This window comes from Mus pahari, chromosome 12, assembly GCF_900095145.1.
Source record: "Mus pahari chromosome 12, PAHARI_EIJ_v1.1, whole genome shotgun sequence".
Classification (NCBI taxonomy): Eukaryota; Metazoa; Chordata; class Mammalia; order Rodentia; family Muridae; genus Mus; species Mus pahari.
This window is the reverse complement of record NC_034601.1, coordinates 13,421,312-13,444,782: the sequence shown is the minus strand read 5'-3', so window position 1 is coordinate 13,444,782 and position 23,471 is coordinate 13,421,312. Positions and strand designations below refer to the sequence as shown.

The window sequence follows — 23,471 nt, the reverse complement described above, 5'->3', positions numbered from 1 at the left end:
GATTTCTGAGTTCGAGGCCAGCCTGGTCTACAGAGTGAGTTCCAGGATAGCCAGGGCTACACAGAGAAACCCTGTCTCGAAAAACCAAAAAAAAAGAAAAGAAAAGAAAAGAAAATTTATAGCTGGTAGTGATAAATGTAGTCCCTGTTACTTGGGACCTGCAGCAGGACGATAACTTGAGACACGGAAGGTAATATTACAAGACCCCCATTAAGAACTAAAACAGACAAGAAGCAGTATTAGCGAAGTATAGAGAAAGCAGAGCTCTAATCCATTGCTGGGAAGAATGTAAAATGGAGCAGCTGTGATGGAAAGCACTAGAGTGATTGCTCGGAGAATAATGGCCCACTCTTTGTATGTACTCCTAGGTATTATTTAACATAAATGAAACATGCCCATTAAAAACTTGTACTGATATGTCCATATTATCATTGATAAAAGCCAAAAGCAGAGGGGCTAGAGAGATGGCTCATTGCTCAAGAGCATTGTCAGCTCTTCCCGAGGACCAGGGCTCAGGTGGTGGCTCACAACACTGCTAACTCGAGTTCCAGGGCATTTGGTTCCCACTTGTCACCTTGGGCACTGCATGTACATGGTACACAGACATACATGCAGGGAAAATACCTATACACAAACTAAAGTATATAACTTTAAAGCCCCAAATAGAGACAACTCAAATGCCTATCAACTGATGGGAGGATAAACAGAATGTGTCCATATCTAGTAATACTGTTTGACCTTATAAAGTATGAAATGTTAATGCTGCTGGGCAGTGGCGGCACACACCTTTAATCCCAGCACTCAGGAGGCAGAGGCAGGCGGATTTCTGAGTTCAAGGCCAGCCTGGTCTACAAACTGAGTTCCAGGACAGCCAGGGCTACACAGAGAAACCCTGTCTCGAAAAACCAAAAACCAAACTAAACCAAAACAAAAACAAAAAACAAACTTGAGGTACTTTCTGAGTGCAAACCAGTAATGTGATATATTTGGCAAAGGCTATTTCCTGCCTGATTCTTGATACTTCCTTGTGATTTGGTCTACCTTTGAGAATTTCTTGTGCATATTTTCATAACTATATTCAGATTCCTTGAGTCTTTCACTCACAGTAGCATGTGATGCAGGGTGGTGGGCGATATTGGCATCTCCATTCTGATTTTTTTTTTTCAAGACAGGGTTTCCTGTGTAGCCCTGGCTGTTCTGGAACTCACTCTGTAGACCAGGCTGGCCTCGAACTCAGAAATCCACCTGCCTCTGCCTCCCAAGTGCTGGGATTAAAGGTGTGCACCACCATACCCGGCTCCCTTCTGATTTCTTATGGGAGCTTGTTCTAGGCCACTGATGTTTGTTCTTTCTACAGGACTTATGGGTAATTTTGAAAATCTGTGAGGCTGACACTACCTGGGCCTAGTACTTTGTACCTTTTGGGTGTGTGTACTCTGGTTCTGGCTTTGTTGTTTATAGTCTCATAATGTGTAGCCTTGGGTATCGCCTAGACACATCAAATTTTGCTGATGAGCAGTAGAGGAGTAGAGATAACCCTCAGCCTCTTTTCTCAGCCATCCTGGAAGTTTTGAGGACTTTGGAGATGAAGGAACAGAGGCTGGGATTGCTCACACCTATGAGAAGGTCAGTTAGGCCGCCAGTGCCTACAACTGAAGGTGAGCAGTTAAGGAACAAAAGGCAGTCAGGCCTTGGGCTCAAGAGCTCAGTGAGAGTAGCTGAGGTTTCCTGTGGAAAGTCTCCAAGGCAGTTTGCCCATACACAGCCCCAGCATGGTCCTAGATGCCCACTCCTTAGGAGATGCCTGTGAGAAAGCTCTGTAACTAATGGCTTTCTGTGTCCCATTCCTCTCTCTTGGTCTATAGAGCTGAGTTGGACCTTATTTAAGGCTGTCCCATTCCTCTTCCCTGGTCTATAGAGCTTAGTTGGACCTTATTTAAGGTTGTCATACTATAGACCAGGCGTGTGCTGCTGGTCATCTCAGCATGCTGTGTCTACCCCCCTGGCTCTAGGAATCGGGTTTTTTATTCTTTTGTCACAGCCTTTGTGTGGAAAAAACTCAGGGGTCATGTTTCTATGCTTTGTCTATTGTGTCCTGGGTCTAAGTAAACATAGGTCATTCCTTTTGGAACGTACTCCTTCCAGTCATGTCTTTCATGGTAGTAGGAAAAAAAAAGAAACCTGCCAAATTATTTTCAACATAACATGAGAAGATCGTACCAGCCTTTAACAGAAAGCACTTGCCTGGCTCTAGTGTTCTCTTCCACTGGTCTTGGCAATTTCATTTCCATTCCTGATTCTTTGGTGACATCCCTTGTTTCCCATTCACCACAAGATGATACTATGGATACCAAGCCTCAACATATCTCTGTGAAGATTTTGTTCAGAAATCTTTTTTTTTTTTTTGGTTTTTCGAGACAGGGTTTCTCTGTATAGCCCTGGCTGTCCTGGAACTCACTTGGTAGACCAGGCTGGCCTCGAACTCAGAAATCCGCCTGCCTCTGCTGGGATTAAAGGCCTGCACCACCAGGCCCGGCTTGTTCAGAAATCTTTTCAGTCAGAAATTGATGAAGCATTGGAAATGTACCAGAACCTCTTGTTGACAGAACCTCTTTCATGTCCCTCTCTTCCAGCTGTGCCTCCTTTCTCACTCTGACCCTACCGCATAGTGATAGATTTCCCTGGCTTCCTCTTCTTACTCTATGCTGATTCCTTTAGCTGGGAAACAGTGAGAAATGGAGTCTATTCAAGATAGGTAACAGCTGTAGATTTGCATACTCGCTCAGTCCATCTTCATATTTTATCTTTTTTTTCATTTTTCTATTTTTTGTCATCTTTTCATCCCAAGGTGACTCTGGAGAGCAGTCATACTGGAGAACAGTAGATACTGAGGGCATTTCAGTACAGGGAAAGATGGATGACATGGGCTTGTAAACCAAGCATCTCTTTGTTGGCCTCAGTATAGACTCATAGTAGTGATTTCCCTACAACACTGGAGTGAGTGTCCTTAGATGGATAGAAGACAGGCAGCATAAGCAAGCCCCACTGGGCAGTTTCTGGAATGGGACAGCACAGAGAGAGGACCTGTTGAGGCAGTGCTCTTCACTGTCACATTTGAGATGTGTTTGCTTTTTCTCTCATCTGTGCAGCTAATAGAAGAGCATTCTCAGTCATCCTGGAAGTTTTAGAGAGCTTTGGAGAAGAAGGAAGGACCATATCTCTCTTGTGTAACATCATGCAGATTTGTGTGTGCATACCTGTCTCATCAGCAGGGGAAAGGCTACCAGCGTTGTCATAGAAAGCAAAAGCACTAACATACCAATAGTGTATGCGTGTGACGTTGGGCTGAGGCTTTGGACACTACAAGCTGACTGCCTTGTAATAAGAGGGTGCTGCCTGTGCCCTTGGGTTTGGGGGCATAGAATCAATGACGCTGACTCTGGGAGCAGGTGTGTAACACTGCAGCAAGCACATCTGAACACTGCTGCAAGTTCCTTTAATACCTTCCATCTGTGCCCCATTAGTCCTGAAAAAGCATCTCTTCTAAAAAGCAGTTCCTGATTGGCTGGCATTGTCAGTATCAGCAATTTTTGGTGTCTCAGGCCGTCTGCAATTAGGTCCTCCTGCAGGAGATGCCTTTGTGGCTGCACGATCCCTGGCATTTATGTACCTACAATTGGGGACTTTCTTAGCCGCAGTGCTCTGTGCATTAGCGTGGAAACCCTCTACACCCTTCTTAATTTGTGCCTCTGAGGTGGAAAATCATTGAGAGCTCCCCTGCGAGAGATGAATTCCAGAGGAAGCCAATGGGTGTGAGTGACTGTGGTCATCTCAGGCAGTTTCAGAGGCCAAGGCTTGAAGGATGGAACTCAGCTGGATGGCTGGGCTATCAAGGGCTGGCAAGGGAGAGTCACTTGTCTTTGCTTCTCCATTTGGGATTAAAGTACTTGTGTTTTTACTTTTAGGATGAATATCTTTCCCTTGTGGCCCGACTCATTATCCATTTCCGAGATATTCGTAAGTACGAGTTCTTATTTGGGCATAATTGTGGTTGCTTTGACAGACCTGTTTTGTGGCTGTGTAGTAGGAACTCTCAAAGTAGGCCTCAGCACCTGAGTTGGAACTTTGCATATTTGCTGCTTCAGGATTCCCTACTTTCCTAAGCCTCAAATGTGGGACTCAGAGTGATTTAAAGTGGGCTGCATTTCTCACTTATCCATTCCATGTCCTTTGTTAAGATTTAGCATTTGCCTCTGGGGAGTTCTTAAGTAAGCAGTTTATTTTGTAACAGGGGTTTATTCCCTAAAAGTTGATTTTATTAATACTGGGAGGCCTGAATTCCGTGTTTCTATGAAACTGAAAGTTTTTAAAGTTTGTTCCCGAGTCCCTGCTCCCTCTCTTTGCTGTGCTGAGTACCTCAACTCTTGACTCCTTTGATTCAGTGGGTGCTGTTGTGGTGCTGTTAGCTGGCAAGCAGTTCCCTGGCTTTTCAGATGTGAGTTGCCATAACCTCTTGGGGCAAGATTCTTGGCACGCTTATGTTAGGCAGAGGTATACCAGGGTTGTAAACACTGAGTTCCAGTTGACAATGCTTCTCCCTGTTGAGTAAGCACTATACAGGCTTATTTTGATGGGCCCATCCTAATTCCTGAATGGTTTGGGGACAGAATGTAGGTAGTTGTTGCAGTCACAGTTTCAGTGTCAGGCTACTGAGAGCAAGGGAGGACATTGTGAATTCCAAGGCTCAGTGACCTTCGCTCCACTCGACCTTTTAGAAAAATATTGTTTTATTATTTATTAAATTATGTGTTTGTCTCTGGGGGGGGGCAGTACTCGCATGTGAGTGCAGGTGTCCCTGGAGCCAAGAGGTAGCAGGTGTCCTGGATATGGAGCTACAGGCACTTGTGAGGTGCCAGGTATGGGCGTTGGGAACCAAACTCTGGTCTGCTGCTAGTGGAGTGCATTCTTAGCCAGGTGTGGTGGCTCAGACCATAAATCCCAGCACTCCAGGAGGCAGAGGCAGAGGCAGAAGAATTTCTGTAAGTTTGAGGTCAGCCAGAAATACACAATGAGCTAGATCCTGTCTCAAAATTAAAAAAAAAAAAAAAGAGCAATTCATGTTCTTAAACAGTTTCATAGTGTCTACTGCTCTGATAAACACATGACCAAAAGTCACTTGAGGAGGAGAGCATTATTCTGTCTTTCAGTTCCAGGTAACATCATTACTGAGAACATCAGGGCAGGAACTAAAGCAGAAGTCATGATGAGTCCTGCCTACTGGCTGGCTCTCAAGACTGGCTCAGTCTGCTGTCTGCTGTCTTAAAGCACCCAGGACCACCAGCTCAGGGGTGGCACTGTGCACAGTGAGGTGGACCCTTCCACATTAATCATCAGTCTCAATCAAGAAAATGACATTGCTCGTTTGCCCACAGGCCAGTCTAATTGGGGGCACTTTCTCAGTTGAGGTTCCTTCTCCCAAAACAAAACAAAATGACCTCCTTGTGTGTCAAGTTAACATAGTACTAGCCAGCATAACGGTTGAACTGTCTCTCGAGCCCAATTCCACACTAAGTTTTTACCACAGTGGCCAGCAAGGAAGACTCCACAACAACTTAGGACACGTAGGGGAAGAGAAAGACTTAAGAGAGTCTATACAGCAATCAGCTGGGTCTCCTGGCATGGATTTCCACGCCCAGCTCTTTAGGATGGTGGCCTGAGATACACACAACCCACTGGCTCATGTGCAGGGACAAAGTAAGAGGCTCCAGGCCACCATTTGTTTGGGTACTCCTCCTGGGAGACAAGGTTCCCAGCCTTGAGCAACTTTAGATAGCAACTTTTAAGTTCCCTCACCTAGAAAATGAGATAATGCCACAATAGAGTGACCTGAAAGTAGAGATGCTCGTTCTCAGAGCTGTGCTTATAGCCCCAGCCTGGATTCCTATCACTCCTGTTTGTGATTCAGGATCTGAGTCCTGGAAGATAGGAACAGCTCAGAGTCTCCAAGCTCAGGATGTGCTAGCCTTGGGCACAGCTTACTGAGATGGACCCCAAGTTTTTTAGCCCAGGCTGCTTCCTGACTCCCTTTCTATGCAACAGTGCTGGGAATAGGTCTCTCCTCTCTAGTTATTAGGGTACCAGTGGCTCCTTGGGATTGAGGCTCTAGATTCTGTTGACCTTTTTTCTATGTAAGGAGAGCTTAGTTTTAGCAAATGACCTCTGGTCAGGTACCTGCAGAACTGACCTACCCAGGGAAAATGTGTGTTCATGCAAAACTGTTTACACGGGGATTTTTTGTTTGTGTTTCTCTGTAGATAACAAGAAATCCCAAGCTTCTGTCAGTGGTAAGTCTTCTTCTGAGATAGTTATTTCCAATCTCCAGTGTGGTGTGGCAGGGATGAGATAGTGGGTGCCTGAGTGCATGGGTCAGCCGCTTACTGGACAGGAGCATACCTAAGATCTCAGGTGAGTGGCACTGATGAGCTGTTTCCCAGTCTCTGCTCCACAGTCTGAAGGCAACCCAGTGCTTTTCCATCCTGTTTTATTTAGAAGGCTTTGCTATGTTACCTAGGAGAACCACTGTGGCATAGTATAATAACCCATAGTAATCTGTCACACATAACAGCTGCGGGAATTCACTTTCTCTATTGCACTCATTTGGGGGAGGAGGGCGTGTGTTTAGAAACATGTTCTTTCTATGTATCCCTGGCTGTCCTGGAACTCTACATTGATCAGGCTGGCCTCAAATCAGTAGAGATCTATCTCCTATGCCTACCAGGTGCTGAGACAAAAGATGTGTACCACTATAGCCAACTGTATTCACTTTCTTTTTGTTGTTGTTTTGGTTTTTCTGTGTAGCCCTGACTGTCCTGGAACTCACCCTGTAGTCCAGATCGGCTTTGAACACAGAATCCACCAGCCTCTGCCTCCTGAGTGCTGGGATTAAATACGTGCACAACCATTACCCAATATTTTCTCTTTCTTAAGTTAAAAAATTGTTTATGAATTCAGAAATCTTTCTATTTTAATTTCAAGGTTTATCATATAGGGAAAATTGTGTCCATTGAATTGAACCCTGGGCTTTGCTTTCTGAGCTGCCTTCATGGGATTTGCCAATCTACTCTGGCCAGCTGATCTTCAGCCTGTCAGAAAGGGTGTGAGGTTCTGGGAGAGAGTGCTTGCCTATCATGTGCAGGGTACTGAGCTCTGTCTGTAGAACCAACCCCCCCCCCCAAAAAAAAAAAAAAAAAAAAGTAGCTTCATAGACTGTGTAGCTGTTCGGCCTACCCTAGGCCTAGAGCTGTAAGTAGCCTAAGCCTAAATAGCTCCCTGGCCCAGAACTGGTCAAGTGCATGTAGCCTGGAGAATGCCTGACCTCTGTAGTGTTGAAGCATAGGCTCACTGGGCACCACACATTTATAGGGCCAGATGACCAGCCAGGTGATACTGTCTATAGGTAATTGCTGTTGAGTTTAGACTACATCGATGGTGGCATCTGACTCCTTATCCTTGGTTGTGGCATTGCTCACGGAACTACGACTGCTGTCCTGAGGCTTAGTGGGCATGGCTTTGCCCCTTAACTCTGTGGAGCCTTCCCATACTCCTTTACCTGCTCTGATATTCTGCTTCTGGCCTTAGATCTGTGTTGGAGTGGTGTGTAGGCTTAGATTTTCAAATCCTACTTTAATAAGGGTTCTTAAACACTTCAACCTTCTTTCTAGCCCACCAGCCAAAGGTAGAGGAGAAAGATGGTTTATAGGACAAGGGGGATGTGGCCATGTTTAGAAGAAGTTCTCTGGGGTGATACCAGTCTTCGATGTCAGTATGTTGGCAGTCTAGTCCAAAACGTCAAACAGGAATCAGTAGTGGCAGTGCAGTCCAGTCCAGTGGGCAAACACCTAACACAAATCAGTAGCAATGACTCAATCCAGAAGAAAACACAAGACTCAGCCAAATTGGCAGGAGTCCATTGGCATGGCAAGAAGCAGCTGGAATGCCACAAGAAGTTCTATATTAAGTCACAACAAGCAGTGATCGGTGAAGGCCAGCAAAGCGTTGCAAGATGAACAAATGCAAGAGCGCCGTTCGTTGTCTATTGGGTTATACTCATGCACATCATGCATCCTCTCAAGTGTCGTCTGCCTCAGCCAAGCAGCCACTCATAGACAATTTCTAGAAAAGCATTACACAATACAATTGAGTCTCTAAAGAAGCCAGAAATTTCTACTTCAGTGCTGCTCTAGAGAGACCCAGCTGCAAAAATGCTGCATGGAGCCTACTTGTGCTCTCCCTAGGGAGTGTCTGTCTTTGCCCTCTGCTTCTCTAATCTAGCCACTTGTCCCACTGCTGTAAATAAGGGCCTCATACCTTGGTGTCTCTGGAGGTCTGTTGTGGGCGTACTCTGTAGGAGATCTGGAGAGAGAAGAAGAGTCTGGTTGCTGGTTGAGCTTGAGGGCTCAGCCCATCATCAGTGCAGCTGTGCACAGCACAGAGCTCCATCCTAATCCACATTAGGACACTGACACAGGCTGGACTGAAACATGAGGATGCTCTCTGATTCTGAGCCTCATGTTCCAGCAGTTCCAAGTCTCGGTCCCAGACATTTGGGAAATTTCAGGCCTCTGGCTCCTACTTGTTTGGGAATTTGAATGGGTCAAGTACATGAAGGGGAGGGGACCCTCTATGTTCTGGGAGCCATTTACCTGTGAGATTACTCGGTTCAGGTTCCTTTCCTCAAGACACTGTGCCCTTGTGTTCCCACAGACCCCATGAATGCACTGCAGAGCCTTACTGGTGGACCCACCCCAGGAGCAGCTGGGATTGGCATGCCTCCTCGGGGCCCAGGACAGTCCCTGGGTGGGATGGGTGGCCTTGGCGCTATGGGACAACCACTGCCCCTCTCCGGGCAGCCACCCCCTGGAACCTCTGGAATGGCCCCTCATGGCATGGCTGTGGTGTCTACAGCAACTCCACAGAGTGAGTACTACACTCCTTGGCAGGTGACACTGCATGCTAATCTTGTGCTCTCCGTGTTAATGGGAAAAGTGTCAGGGAGTCCAGATAGCTCTGTCGTGGACAGCAGGTATGTAGGGGAATGCTCTAAGCCTTCTCTAAGTTCAGAAGAGTAGTGCTTACCTGCCTGGTCGCTAAGGCAGTGATGCTAAGGAGAAATTTGGGTGGTTATTTGTAAACTTGTGGGTTTTTTCTTTGCTTGGAGTTGTTTTGGTTTTGGTTTTTAGAGACAGGGTTTCTCTGTAGCTCTGGCTGTCCTGAAACCATAGATCAGGTGGTCTCAGACTCAGAGGTCTGCCTGCCTCTGACTCCGAAATGCTGGATCAAAGGCGTGCGGCATCACCACCAGCAAGGTGTGTTTTATCAGTAAAATAGGAACTAGTTGTTAAGGTTCGTGGACACAAATAAGTGATGTATTTGCACTGTATGCCCCCATGGTTTGCTTGAAGTTATGGTATATGCAATTACTTGTATCCTGTGGTCAGTCTTGGCTGTACACTGCAGTCGTTCATTCCTCTCTTGGGCTCCTCTGTCTTTTTTTGTTTGTTTGTTTGTTTGTTTTTTTAAAAGATTTATTTATTTATTATATGTAAGTAGCTGTCTTCAGACACTCCAGAAGAGGGCGTCAGATCTTGTTACGGATGGTTATGAGCCACCATGTGGTTGCTGGGATTTGAACTCCGGACCTTCAGAAGAGCAGTCGGGTGCTCTTACCCACTGAGCCATCTCACCAGCCCCCGGGCTCCTCTGTCTTGAAGGAGGTGCTTTGCCCGCCTCAGTTGTAGCTGAACTTTTGGCTACTTCGTTGCTTCTTTTTCTTCTACCCTTTCCCACCCCTTTCTCAGCCCCCTAACACTAAGAAAGAAAGAAGGATAGAAGTGAGAGAGAGGAGAAAGAAACCCCAGAATGAAGTCAGGGATAAGGAAGAGGCCAACTTAGACTACTTTCTGATGATTAGAGGCGTTGAGTTCCTTGGGGCACGTTTGATTTTCATCATCAGGATATCTAATTCCTTCTCGTTGTACATATGACTTGACGAACAGCAGCCAACCGCATCCAGCCAGCACCCAGCCACCTATGGAGCTCTATCTAGCATGTATGTATCCTCTGAAAAGTTCCCTGGATTCCAAACACCATATGCTTGAAAAAACTTTCTGCAGCAGGCAAAATCATACCTCTGCTAGAGCACAAGACAAACCGTAGTCAGCTGCTGTGGACAGTCTAAAGCGGCCCCTCATCCCACACCTGAGATCAAAGTGAAAACATATTCCCAGAGTATTTCTGTGGTTTTTTTTTTTTGAAAGAAACCTAAATTCTCATTACACTATACCTCTCTTTATTACCTGTCCTGATTTCTACATGCAGTTGCCCTGGCTGGGACTTAGGTTATAGTCAGCTACATGAGTATAACCTATATCCATGTATAGGTTGTTTGTGGCAAAGTCTCACTGTATAGTCTTGGGTGGCCTGGACCTTGCCATGTAAAATCAGGTTGGCCTTAAACTAGCTCAGTGCTGCTGCCTCTGCCTCCTGAGTGCTGGCTGTTTTACAGTAGGAGATTGCTTTAGAATGTTGGGCTTGGGGTGCTCATGTGATCTGTCTTGTAATCCACTCCTATGAATTTGTCTTAAATAAATGATTTTTCAGACATTCAGTGGAGAGGCTATGGTGTTCTGACAGTATCCTCTCTCCATCTGACCTTGGCCCACATCCTGTTAGCATCCAGGGCTGGCCTATTAGGTGGCTCTACTCCAGTTCTACATCCTGTAGTACTCTCTTGACAGCTACTTTTCCTTTCTGCCCTTGGCCCTTGCCTCCTAGATTCACCTGAAGCAGGTGACAGTGGCCTCCTGCTCTGTCTCACTTATGCCCTCTGCAAGCACTTCTATGTATTTAGCCAAGTTCAGGTCTTCAACCAGTGTTACTAACAGTGGCTAAAAGAAATTGTGACAGTAGTGTTAGTGATGGAGAGACAGTCATTCTTGTACTTCACATAAGAATGTAAGTAGGATAGTTCTTTGAAAACGAAGCATGCGGGAGCTGGAGGAATGGCTCAGTAGTTTTAGCCAGTAGCCGTTGTTGCTCTTCCAGAGGTATAGTTCCCAGCATCCATATGTTGGTTCATAACTATTTGTAACTCTGAGTCTAGGGCACCTCTTCTGCCTGTGGTCACTGCACACATGATGTTTATAGACATACATGCAAGAAAAACATCCATACACATAAAATAAAAATTAATAAACCATTAAAAGTTAGGCGTACAGGGACTAGAAATCTGGCTCAGCAGTTAAGGGTGCTTCCTGTTCTTTCAGAGGACATGAATTTAGTCGTTAGGCAACCACATTGGGTGGCTCATAATCATTTACAGCTTTAAATTCAGGGAATCTAGTGGTCTTTTCTGGCATCGGTGGGTACCTATGCATATGTGGCATACATGAATACAGACTTACACATATATAAAGACGAAGCCCATAGCTCAACTGCTACACTTTTGGGGGCATTTATCACAGCAGAATGAACTTTTATATGAAAACTCCATGTGCAAACCTTCATAGTTTTATTTATAATAGCCTGAATCTGCTGTTTCCTCAGATCTTGTACCATGTAAATAGTCAGGTTAGGAAGTATCCACACTGTGATAAACCATTTGGCAAATAGGGGGAAGGGACTACTGATGCCGCCACTGCACCTGGGTTACCAGAAAGTCATGTGGGTGGGTAAATGCCAATCACCCAAGCGTTCATACTAGCCTCTTTTAAAAATTATGGTTTTGCTGGGCAGTTGTGGTTGCACAACTTTATTCTCAGTACTTGAGAGGCATAGCTAGGTGGATCTCCATCAGTGTGAGGCCAGCCTGGTCTACAGCCCAAGTTCCAGGTAGCCAGGGCTATACAGTGAAATCCTGTCTCAAAAAAAGTTATACACCCACACATATATTTGTGTGTGTGTGTGTGTGTGTGTGTGTGTGTGTGTGTAATTTGGTTTTTTGAGACAAGGTTTCAGTGTATGTGTGTATAATTTTTTTTATCTGTCAGCCAAGGTATTAGGTGCAAGGCCAAGCTAGCCCTCCTTGGGCTGCCCCACAGGAGGAGAAGGTAGATCCTAGCTTAGGAGGAAGGGCTCTCAGATGGACTCTTGATTCTATAGCACATTTTTTTTGTTTTGTTTTTCAAGACAGGGTTTCTCTGTATAGCCCTGGCTGTCCTGGAACTCACTTTATAGACCAGACTGGTCTAGAAATCAGAAATCCGCCTTCCTCTGCCTCCTGAGGGCTGGGATTAAAGGTGTGCGTCACCACTGCCCAGCTTCTATAGCACATTTTTAAAAATCATATTTCTTTATTTATGTGGGAGGAGAGTATACATGCCACAGTATGTGAGGAAGTCAGAATAAAACTTCTGGGGGTTGATAACCCTGAGATCCCCCAGGTGAGGTGTTGAGGGGAGGTCAAGGGACACTTGTGTCGGAACTACTGAGTGTCTTACAATGATGGTCACTGAACCCATCCAGATCTGGTTGTGATCTTGTAATTTTAAACAGTATTATCATTGGACTAAGTGTACAAAAGATTTCTGCTATTTTTTTCTATTAGCTTTATTGAAATACAGTTCTTATTAACGGAGTTTGCTCATTCAAAACTCACCTCACTATTAGTGGCTTTTTGTATGTTAAGTTTACAGCTGTCATCCTAATCCATTCTAGAACATTGTTATCACAGTAGCTCAAGCATGGAAGTAGCCCAAATGTTTATCAACTGATGAATGGATGAATAGACCAGATATGGGGGTACAATAGAATAGACAAATATGGGGGGCAATAAAAATGCCAACGAAGCTAGTACCCTTCCACAATCTGGGTGTACTTCCTAGATGCTCTCCAAGCAAAAGGAGTGCACACATGATCTCTGATGCTGTTGTGTGCAGTGTCAGACAGCCACACCCTTAGGTAATAGTATATTACTGCTTTTCAGATGCTGGATACCTTTGCTCTGTCCAAAGACTCACTTGGCCCTTTTCTACTTGATTGTTAGAGAGTAATTCATGATGGTAAATTCCATAATCAGCACAAATGACACTTCCTACTTGACCTGTCTCCCTCTAGTACTGTGTTTAGCTGTCACAGATAGCTTTGTCAGTAGGCAATGGCTGTTGCTGCCTCCCTTGTCATGTCGCTTTGGGACACCTGCAGGGTGGCACAGCCTAAGTCTGGATGCCCTCTCCAGCTCAGCTGCAGCTCCAGCAAGTGGCATTGCAGCAACAGCAGCAGCAGCAACAACAGCAGCAATTCCAGCAACAGCAGGCAGCACTGCAGCAGCAGCAACAACAGCAGCAGCAGCAACAGCAGCAACAGCAGTTCCAGGCACAACAGAATGCCATGCAGCAACAGTTCCAAGCAGTAGTGCAGCAGCAGCAGCTCCAGCAGCAGCAGCAACAGCAGCACCTGATTAAGTTGCATCATCAAAGCCAGCAACAACAGGTACCAAGTTCTCTTGCCACTATACTGGGCCTTAGTCCTGTAGTCCTTGAGCCTGGGAACAAGTCTCACCCAAGGTATTAGGTGCAAGGCCAAGCTAGCCCTCCTCCTTGGGCTGCCCCACAGGAGGAAAAGGTAGATCCTAGCTTAGCAGGAAGGGCTCTCAGGTGGGCTCTTGATTCTGTAGCTCAGACCCTCTCTATGTGTAGCAGGGTCTATAAACAGTACAGATAAGCTAACAGACTAAAGAAGGAGGCAAACACTCTCAAGACTTGGAATACTTGAGTTGTGCTCCTGGCACATTCTTTTGAGGACACATATAACTCCTCTTATGTTTCTTATTTGATGTCAGAACCAAAATAATTAGTAGGGCAGTAGTATGCCACACTGGAAGTGCTGCTTGTCAGAAGTTGTTTGATCCTCCTGTGTTTTTTGTTTTTTTTTGTTTTTTTTGTTTTTGTTTGTTTGTTTGTTTTTTCGAGACAGGGTTTCTCTGTATAGCCCTGGCTGTCCTGGACCTCACTTTGTAGACCAGGCTGGCCTCGAACTAAGAAATCGCCTGCCTCTGCCTCCCAAGTGCTGGGATTAAAGGCATGCGCCACCACACCCGGCCCTCCTGTCTTTTGTAAGCAGAATCTAGACGTGTTCGTATCCATTTTTCTAGCAAGTGTTGATTGAAGGAAAAAAGCCCAAGGAAATTTCCTCCATCTTTTGGCCACCCCTGGCTTTGGAATCTCCTTTTCCTATGCTAGCCGTTTCTTTAGCTTTGCATTTGTTCCTTATAGCCCATCCCCATGAGGGTCATACCTCTGACCACTGCTGACTACTCCAGGAGATAAAGAGGCTTTCTATAGAGGTACAAGCATCTGTAGTTGCCTGAACTTCAGGCTTCCCTGCTGTAGGTGTGTGTCTATTCTTCATTACCCTTTCCTGGACCCTCCTTGAACCTGTTTCACTTGAATTATCTTAGATGTGAACCAGCCTTTAGTGGCCAGGACACAAGACAAGTTTGGTTTGGTTTGTTCTCGGTGTCTAGAAAACAGCTATTGTTGGTCTACAGGAGTCAGTCCTGAATATGCCATGTTCCATTCCCAATATGAGAGGCCATCAGGTCAGTCTCCACGGAGGATGTGCTTATTTCACGTCCCCAGGTTTCATGGGGTCAAGGCTAACATCCCAGGGGTGGAAGTAGTAATAGTCACTGTTACTATTTTGTCTTTAGATACAACAGCAGCAACTACAGAGGATGGCACAGTTGCAGCTTCAGCAACAGCAACAGCAGCAACAGCAGCAGGCTTTGCAGGCCCAGCCACCAATGCAACAGCCACCAATGCAGCAGCCACAGCCTCCCCCTTCTCAGGCCCTACCCCAGCAGCTGTCACAGCTGCATCATCCACAGCATCACCAGCCACCACCTCAGGCTCAGCAGTCCCCCATTGCTCAGAACCAACCACCACAGCTCCCACCACAGTCACAGAGCCAGCCTTTGGTGTCACAAGCACAAGCCCTCCCTGGACCGATGCTGTATGCTGCCCAACAGCAGCTGAAATTTGTGAGTACCCACAGCCTATGGTATAACAGATGCATGTCTTACGGTGCTGTGTGCGGTTGGCAATTTCCTAGACCCTTTGGATATAGGTAGCATGTCCTTTATGCACTGGCTTCAGGCTTCCTTTCCTACGCTGGTCTTATGTAGTTCCATAGCACAAGTAGGTGAGGGAGCATGTGTCCTAGAGCTGCTTCCACACACTGGGGATGTCACATCTTCTAAGCATACATTTCAGCAGCATCTGCTGCATGTCTGCGTTAAGAGGTAATCTCACCATGTAGGAGGATATGCTGCATCTGCCAGCTATTCCGTGGGTTTCTTTTTCTCTTGGTACTGGGGATGACCCTGGGAACTTCATGAAAACTAAACATGTGGTCTACTATGATCTCCAGCCCTTTTAGCCTCATCATTACTACATTTCTGAAACAGATAGTCATATAAAACTTTATTTCCTGCCTCATTGTGCATCTTGATTAAAGTAAGTGTCAAAATATTTACAGAGAATGAAATTTTGCCACCAAACTTTGTTACAATGAAAAGCAACAATTTGAGCATCTTCTCTGCTCTCTTGGTTTTTGTGGTCTTTTCTACCTGTGATACATTAAGAGACATGGTGACAGGGACTTCACCTGAGCTGAAAAGTCAAGGTGAAAAAGGGGCAGCTGGGAGGGTTGTGGGTTGCAGGAACATTTACTGTTACCCAGAACCAGCCTGATGGGACCAGAGACTTTGTGTACTCGTTGGCAGACTGCCTACTAGGATTGGGCCCGGTAGCTTGGAGAGATATAAGGAGAAGCTCCCAATGTGGATCTGGCCAAGGTCTGCCCTGTTCCTGTAGTGGTGTCTCCACATTACGGTACTCTCACAGTGATGTGTGTTTCCTCTGTCTTCCATCGCCTAAGGTCATCTTTCTAGCTAAGCCATCTGCTAGCTGGCCAGCCTGCTTTCCCTCACGGAGTCTGGGCTCTCGGGGACACTTGTAGACTGAGCTGGCAGGCCGTGTGCTCAGCTTTGGAAGTTGTTGCTTAGCTGGCGATTGCAGTTGGTGTGTATGAGAGGGCTGTCGTCTTTCTCGTCAGGACCGAGGGAGGTGGGACTTGGCTGATAGGCTGCTGTGGGATATCGGTGACCAGGCACAGCTTGCGGTGTCCTTACAGTCCCACCCCAAGAGGAAGCTTCTTGTTTAAAAAAAATTTTTTTTTTGGTTGGGGGAGAAGAGTTTTGTGTGTGCCACAATTGAAGTGTAGCATTCAGAGGACAACTTTTCAAGAGTCACTTCTCTCCTGCCACATGAGTCTTAGGGCTCAAGATCTCAAGCTTGGTGGCAGGCACCTTTACCCACTCAGCTATCTCAACAGCTCTGTAAGTTTTGTTCTTAAAGCTCCCACACTGGTAGTGAGTGCTCTGCTCTCTGTGCAGATGGTTCCAAGTTGCTTTTTCCTTCCTCCTTCAAGGTCCGTGCTCCGATGGTGGTCCAGCAGCCGCAAGTGCAGCCCCAGGTGCAGCAGGTACAGCCCCAGGTGCAGCCGCAGGCAGCAGTGCAGACAGCACAGTCTGCCCAGATGGTAGCTCCCGGCGTTCAGGTGAGGGCCTTGGGAGCCCAGGGTTTCCTTAGTCTCTAGCAGGTGCATGTTGACCCATGCATAAAGCTCTGTGAGAAGAGTTCTCTTTGAATTAGAGGTTACGTTGATAAAGTATAGGAATCTTCTATGGCTTGGACACTCATACACACACACACACACACACACACACACACACACACCCTGAAGCCCTCAGGGTGGTTGTCTCTGTTTGGTCATTGCTAGAATCTATTTGTTGTCTAGTGTGTGTCATTTCTGTTTTTCCTTAGGTACCCTCATCTTTTCTACATTATAGCATTTGGAGGAGATGTTTTAGAGGGGAAAGCTCCAAAGTTTCGTCCTACTTCAGCTTCCCCTGGGGCCTCCACACAGATGGCTGAGCTGTAGGGCACCTCTTTAGAAAGTGACAGGAACAGTAGTAGCTATCTTTTTATGCTCTGGCATGTGCCACAGCAGGAGCAGGGAGAGAGCATCCTGTGCTTGCTACCTTCAGGGACTTGGGTGCTGTGCAAGGAAAGCATTTACATACACATCCCTATCACTGACAGTTCATAGCCATTCTCTGCATATCAGATGTCAGTGGGATGACAGCATTCAGGAGGCCTAGGCTAGCTTTTCTTGGTGTCTGAGGAATTGGACATCTAGGGTCCCTGTGATTTGTGTCAAAGATATGCTTCATCTTTGTGCTGCCATAATTCTTCCCATCACGTGGGCACACTGAGAGTCCTGATTTTGAGCTTAGCTAGGAGCTATGGCAAGGCTCTTGATGGATCCTATCCAGAGAAAATGCTATGACTACACTGTGTACTCACAGAAGGCCTGCACTGGCTGGCTCATGACCTAGGTGAGTTCAGTGTCCAGGTGCATGGCAGCATGGGTTAGGTGCTTTAGGATGTGTCAGACATCATTTTATTCCGTGGAGGAGATCCCCCCAAGTGTTAGATCTGGGATGAGGAAAGATGTTTAATCGGCCTCTTTTGTCACTGTACTAGCTGACCTGAGTCAAGGGTTCCTGTGCTACCTGTATACGGAGATATAACCTTGTGTGAAAGCATACAATGAATTTCTTGTGTCTTGGGGAGGCTGAATACTTTATGGGATTACAATCCATTTCCCATCATCACTATGTATCTCAGGCTTCTGGTGGCTCCTTCCATTTGTACTGTGTAGAGAATCTGTGGCTTAGAATCAGCACAGTAGTGACACAGAAACTGACCTGGAACTCTGAAGAGATAAACCTCTACATCACTGGCTCAGCCCAGTCAGAAAGAAAGATTGTCCCCTTTCATCCATCTCAGCATTGCACAGCAGGTAGCCATGAAAGGACAACAGATGCCACTGATTTGCACCTGTTTAAATTGCTTCCTGGCTTCTTGCTGGAGAAGTGTGTATCCTGTTACTAGCTAGCTTTATTGGTGTCTTGTCAGCCACCAGAAGCAGGGTGTGACCATGTGTCCTTAGTGCTCCGCAGCAAGCCTCTGTGGCAAGTGCAGGGCTTCCCATAGTTCCTGGCCCTTCTCTGCTCCTGTTGGAGTGTGACTAGCACAGTCACCTGGAGCACACAGCTTGGTTGTCAGTGTCCCTTCTACCCCCAGTGGAGATCAGTGGCAGCTGCAGTAAGGCAGGCACAGGTCCTTCCTCATCGGTGAAATAGAGAGAAATTGTCTTACCTGGGAGTGCTTGCTGCTTTGGTTTATTTCCTCATGGAGTTGGGTTTTGAGTCCCGTGCCATCAGTGTTTCAAGAAGTGTCACCCACTTGCCTCCAGTGCTGTGTTTTGGGCCTTGTGTTTGTGTGTATGTATTCCATGTCCCTCTCTCCCTCCGTCCCTCCCTCCCTCCCTTTCTTTCTTTCTACCCTGTTTTTTGAGACAGGGTTTTTCTGTGTAGCCCTGGCTGTTCTGGAACTCTGTAGACCAGAATTCAGAGACCTGCCTGCCTCTGCCTCCTGAGTGCCACCACACCTGGCTGATGTGTTTGTAAAGCAGTGTGCTTCTCAACCCAACCCGGTGCTACCTTAGGGGTCAGGCCTGCCAGAGCTGACTGTCTTTCTCTTTCTTTTTGAGATTAATATAATTATATTACTCCCTTGCCTTTCTTCCCACTCTCCTTCAAATTCATGACCTTTTTTCACTAATTGTTACTGTGTTCGTGTGTGTGTGTGTGTGTGTGTGTGTGTGTGTGTATAAATTCATGTATTTCTAATTATCTCCTATCTGTATAGTGTTACTTGTTTGTTTGTATGTATGTATGTATGTTAGGAGATGACCGATTAGTACTGAACAGTTGGTGTGCTCTTCCCTGGGGAAGACTTACTCTCCTGCTCCCAGCTTTTTCAGTTACCTATATGTAAGGGTTGAGGCTTCATAAGCTTTTCCATTGGCATGTCCATTGGTGTCATCTTGGTCAGTTTATATTTGGGTAGTCATGTTGGTGAGTCTTTATGGGTGTAGCTTCTGATGTTCCTAGGAGGCACAATCTCACAGCAAATTCCTTGACCCTCTATTACAATCTTTGTTTTCCCATCTTCTTCACTGTTCCCATAACCTTAGGTGAAGGAGTTTCACAACTCAGCATATTGATTGGTTGTAGTTTTCTGTAACAATCTCCTTCTGTTACAAAGAGAAAAAAAATTTTTTTCATGAGGGGGCAAGGACGACACTTCACTTGCACTGAGTGGTGGGCTAGGTTCCCAATACCAGGCGTGGTTTCCCTCTGGTTAAGCGGGTCTTAAGTCCAGTTACAAAACGCTGGTTGCTATCAGGGTATGTGTGTCAGTGCTGTACTCTGAGGGCTATCCAGCCATGCTGTTCCTTGATATGGTTCACAGGCATCATAGAGAGCTAGGTAGGGCTGTTGGTCACCTCTCTCCTTTGGAAGGGGTTACATGGTGCCTTCTGGTAGCATGAAAACTAGTCCTGAGACAGTGGGGACATTTAGGTCAGTTCCAGTTTAGGAATGTGGCATGATATCTTCATAGGGGCTTATTTTCCACCTCTGGTGGGGGTGGGTAACCAAGGGCAACAGTGATAGGCTGTATGTTTGGGAGTCTCTTGGACAGCCCTGGCTAACAACTCAAAAGAGGGCTTCTTATGTCTGCTGTTGGGGTTTTGTTGTGTGGTTTTTGGGCCTTTTTAGCTCAGATGAGAAAAGTTTATTAAACTGTGTTATTTAATATATGTATATGTATTCATGGAATTAACTATAGGTTTTTTATTTTGGTAAATAGTTAATATGATTCTTTGTGGCTTTTTAGACATCCTTATTGTTATTTTACTTATGTCCCTGCTCCATGCTAAAGAGCCCCCTCCTTTCCCATTCCCTCTGCCAGAACACTTGTATCCTGCTGTCTGTCCCGTTACCCTTCCCCACCTTCTCCTGTCTTATCTACTGTGTCTCACGGTTGTGTGGGGCTGGTTGGCTAGTCTCTCACTGTTGTTCTAGGAGTGTTGGACAAAGGAGTGTGGATGGGTAGCTTGGGTGTGACAAGCCCTTCTGAAGGGAAGGGCCCTGGAATCAAGAGTCCTTTGAAATCCAGGTTTCCTTAGTGGTCAGGAAAAGGGCTGCCACAGTCTGATCTGTGAACGTTAGCAAAGCTTTGATAACTGCAGAAAATAGAGAGATGTAAGAGAAACACCCAGAGCAGGAAGTAGTGTGGCATCATTTCAGATTTTCTCACGTCACTGAAGTTGTATTGTCTGTGTACATTGATTTATTTGGACTTGGTCTCCTGTAGACCTAGCTGGCTTTTAACTTCCTATATAGCTGAGGCTGACCTTGAACTTCTCAACCTCTTTCCTCAACCTCCTTCCTCCTCCTTAATATTTGCATTGCACCATGCACCACCACACTCAGTGTATGCAGTAGTAATGGAACAAACTTAGAGCTTCCTGCATTCTAGGCAAGCACTCTGTCACCTGTGTCCATAGCCCCTGTGCAGTTTTATATATAATGCTTTCCACATTAATTGTGTGTTAGTGGCTTTCTGTTAAAATAAGAAAAGTCCTGAGATAATGGGTGCATAGAGGAAAGGTTGATTTTGACTCACAGGTGTGGAGGTTTCAGCCCACAGCTGCTTGCCCATTGCTATTGGGCCCATAGTGGGGCAGATCATAATGACAGGAAGCGTGTAGTAGATCACAGCTGCCACTCCAGGCAACTGGGACATAAAGAAGAGGAAGGGGCCCATATCCTGTAGAAACTAATTTTCTGGTTGATGTAATAAAAAAAGAAATGTGAGAAGGAGTTTTTCTGGCTTATAGTGCAAGGTCCAGTCCATAATGTTGAGGAGTCAAGGTTGCAGAAGCTTGAAGCAGCCGGACACATTGCATCTACAGTCAAGAAGCAGGGAGCAGACAGGCATGCTGGTGCACACTTTAATCCTAGCACTCCTGGAAGCAGAGGCAGGAAGATTTCTGTGAGTTCAAGGCCAGCCTGGTCTACATAGCACATTGCAGACCTACTAAGACTGCATAGTGAATCCTAGTTACAAAGCAAAAGCAGAGAGCAGTGGATGCCTGTTTGCAGATTCCATTCTCTTGTTTATGTAGTTGAGGACTCAGCCCATGGAGTCCTGTTACTAAGTTACTCAGGTAAGCTAGTTAAGCTAATCCCCCACAGGCATACTGGAAGCTTGCCTTTTTGGTGATTAGAGACCATTAAGTTGACAACACTATTCTACACATACTGCCCAAAGTAGAGGCCTTAGTCCCTACTGAAATTTTAGAATGAGCTCTCAAAGCATTGTTTGCAGTGTTGAAGATGTTTAAACTTGGAGTGTGGTAAGCAAGTGCTCTACCAAGGAGCCTCAGCCCACAGCCAAGCTTCTAAGGCTTGTGATTCCAGTGTACCCTCTACAAGCAGAAACTCCTGGGCGGCCTTATTTTGAGTGACTACAATACTTGCTGCTGTTCTCAAGTATTGCCTTGTTTTTGGATCTTGAAGAAATCTTATAAGTGTATGGATACATTCAAGACAATTTTTTGTAGTTTCCCAGGAGTGAGTCACAGTGTGTGTGGCTTTGAGGGTCCTTGCACAGTGACAGCAAGTTATCTAATTAATCAGGAGCTCAAAGACCTAGATTAGAATTTCCTACCTTGTGCCCACGTATTCTGTCAGTGTGCAGAAACCACATATTGCATCTTTGTGCATATGAAATACCACATACCACAAAACAGGCCACCAGGCAGCTCTGTGAGAGTTGCTGGTGTGGGGGCACTAAGTGGGCAGTTTCATTCCTAGAGTGTACCCTCAGTAGGAGTGTTCTGGTAGAGCCTATACCAGTGCGTGGTGATCTGTGCGGTCATGGTGGTAGGGCTCTTGACCTGGGCTAAGTGTTCTGGAAAGGTCAGCCACCCCCAAGATGTTTGTTTATGTAGCTCTCTTACCTCATTATACTCAAGTTTCTGAGAGATGAAATCACCTTCAGTGGAATTTTCTGGGGTAAAACAAAACAAACAAACAAACAAAAACCCAAAGAAACAGAAGTATGTCTTTATTTTTCTACACATTGATCTTTTAACTTTCTTTTCTAGCAATATAAAACTAACAATAAGTTGCAGGTGACAAAGAATTGTCAGCCAAGTCAGACATTTGTCATGCATGTATGCACATTCAGTATAGCTGACTTAGAAGTGCTCTTTGACCAGACCTTGGCCCAGAGGGCCTGTATCCCTGTGAGTCCTCCTAAGTAGTTGCCACAGCTGGGATCTGGCCAAGCGCTCTATGTGATTAGAATGCCTTTGCAGGTAGCAGTGTATGGTGAGAGAGAGGAGTCATCTTTACAAGGGTTGCACTTGGTAGCTGCTCATCTGATCCTGTAAAGGTTTTTCAGTGAGCCTGGTGTGGTGGCGCACGCCTTTAGTCCCAGCACTCGGGAGGCAGAGGCAGGCAGATTTCTGAGTTCGAGGCCAGCCTGGTCCACAGAGTGAGTTCCAGGACAAGCCCGGGCTACACAGAGAAACCCTGTCTTGAAAATCCAAAAAAAAAAAAAAAAAAAAAAGCTTTTCAGTGGTTTTTCTCGGGGTGGGGCAGGGGGGCTTTCTTTGTCATAAAGAAAGCTAATCAGGGCCTGGAGAGACTACAGTGTTTAAAAGCACTGGCTGCACCAGGAGGTGGTGGTGGTGCATGCCTTTAATCCCAGTACTCCAGAGGCAGAGTCAGTCAGATCTCTGTTAGTTCAAGGCCATCCTGGTCTACAGAGTGAGATCCAGGACAGCCAGGACTGGTACACAGAGCAAATTAAAGAAAGAAAAGAACAGAGTTGGCTTATTTTAAGGACCTGTGTTGTGGCTTACAGTCATGTGTGACTCTCTCTTCTGTCCTCCAGGGACACTGCATGTTCATGTGCACAAACACTCATGCACAGGAAGTAAAAAAATAAGTCTTTAAAAATAAAATAAGTAAAGCTGGAGAGACGGCTTAGAAGTTAAGAGCACTTAGTACTCCTCCAGAGGGTGTAGATTCCCAGCAACCACATGGTGGCTCACAACCCTCTGTAAGTTCAGTTTCATGGGACGCATTGTCTCTTCTGACCTCTGCAGCTACCAGGCATGTATATGGTACATACACATACATGTAGGCAAAACTCAAAACATAAAAGGAATCTCTAAAACGTTGAAAAATAAAATATTTTTTTTTTTAGATTTATTTATTTATTATATTTAAGTACACTGTAGCTGTCTTCAGACACTCCAGAAGAGGGAGTCAGATCTTGTTAAGGATGATTGTGAGCCACCATGTGGTTGCCGGGATTTGAACTCTGCACCTTTGGAAGAGCTGCCGGGTGCTCTTACCTGCTGAGTCATCTCACCAGCCCCGAAAAATAAAATAAATTTTAAAAGTAGTTAGAGGGTTCATA

The 23,471-nt window shown here is 45.8% G+C and overlaps 1 protein-coding gene across 8 annotated transcripts in view; it reads left to right on the top strand.

Annotated features, from left to right (window-relative positions):
• Med15 (mediator complex subunit 15) overlaps positions 1–23,471 on the top strand; it is a 72,427-nt gene that overhangs the window by 34,938 nt on the left and 14,018 nt on the right. For 3 of the 8 annotated variants that reach the window (XM_021209280.2, XM_021209278.2, XM_021209279.2), the window contains exons 3-8: positions 3,966–4,017; positions 6,315–6,344; positions 8,764–8,976; positions 13,235–13,488; positions 14,708–15,037; positions 16,489–16,617. In XM_021209280.2, coding sequence (XP_021064939.1) covers positions 3,966–4,017; positions 6,315–6,344; positions 8,764–8,976; positions 13,235–13,488; positions 14,708–15,037; positions 16,489–16,617 — 1,008 coding nt within the window. The remainder of the gene's footprint in view (positions 1–3,965; positions 4,018–6,314; positions 6,345–8,763; positions 8,977–13,234; positions 13,489–14,707; positions 15,038–16,488; positions 16,618–23,471) is intronic. The other 5 variants (XM_021209283.2, XM_029544399.1, XM_029544400.1 and 2 more) reach the window with 3 other exon arrangements.